Source organism: Protomyctophum bolini, assembly GCF_963924005.1.
Source record: "Protomyctophum bolini genome assembly, chromosome: 7".
NCBI lineage: Eukaryota > Metazoa > Chordata > Actinopteri > Myctophiformes > Myctophidae > Protomyctophum > Protomyctophum bolini.
The window spans coordinates 20,299,678-20,300,645 of NC_137868.1; the positions used below are offsets into that span (position 1 = coordinate 20,299,678).

Sequence of the window (968 nt, forward strand, 5' to 3'; positions counted from 1 at the left end):
GCGACACCGGCGGACGCCGACCCGTGTGCCCAGGTCTCCAACACGCTGTCATGTCTGGAGGATGACGGGACGAGCAGGACTCAAAAAGGTCAGCAGGGTGGTGGTGGTGCCGCTCGGCCCGCTAGGAACGGGTGTGTCAATGACGACTGTCTCGGTGGCGGGTCCCGCAGGTCGCACAACGGTTATCCACCCACAGCGCCAGAGGGTTAAGGGGGTGGGGGAGAAGGAGGGAGAGGAGACGGGGGGAGGCTCTCAGAGATCCAGAGTTCGGTCCATGGCTGCATCAGTCACCCTGGACATTCTGGACATCCTGTAAAATAAACGAGAGGAGAATTAGCTCTGAAACGAGTCGAGATAAGTTCAGCTTATAACGACGTGACGTCCTTATGTGCCCCGTCAATGTTGTTTCCCAGTAAACACGGTGATTAATGGCGTGTTCCCTCATCAAGTCCTGGCCAGTCTCTTCTTAAGACAACTACTTTCCTCCGACGTCTGCTGCGCTCATAATTCATCCGCTAGCTCATTAATATGTCCAATTACTAGATTATTAATTACATAAAGAGAAACACCTGCAGTCATTCATTATCACACTGTATCAGGGAACGACTATACAGCTAGGCATGTGATTGATAGGTTTCTTTGTTATTAATAATTGCCGCTAAAGCCATTAACTGCTGTTGTGACACAACTCACATAATACAGTGCCGTTATATTTCACTCTTTTGGCTCATTTACTTCTTCATACCTCTGTCTGACATTCCCCCCAGTGTAGGTCATTTCCCATTGCATACGTTTTTGCCATAATGTAATGTAATGAGCCTATAATGGCAGTTTATGTGGTGCTTGGTCACAATCTGTGCAAAACTGCGAATAAATGGAGGGAAGGAGTAGTGTCTAGCTTAGATGTTTCTGCTCTTTTAAAGGTGTCTTTTTCACTCTCAAACCATATCACACTAGCTTGAGTTATA

The 968-nt window shown here is 47.6% G+C and overlaps 1 protein-coding gene across 1 annotated transcript in view; it reads right to left on the reverse strand.

The window, feature by feature from the left end:
* adgrb1a (adhesion G protein-coupled receptor B1a) overlaps nucleotides 1-52 on the reverse strand; it is a gene marked incomplete at its 5' end in the record, with an annotated part of 84,569 nt that extends 84,517 nt beyond the window's left edge. The window contains one exon of the mRNA XM_080768229.1: nucleotides 1-52. This exon is cut by the window's left edge and continues 681 nt beyond it. Coding sequence (XP_080624355.1) covers nucleotides 1-52 — 52 coding nt within the window.
* Between the last annotated feature and the right edge of the window lie 916 nt (nucleotides 53-968).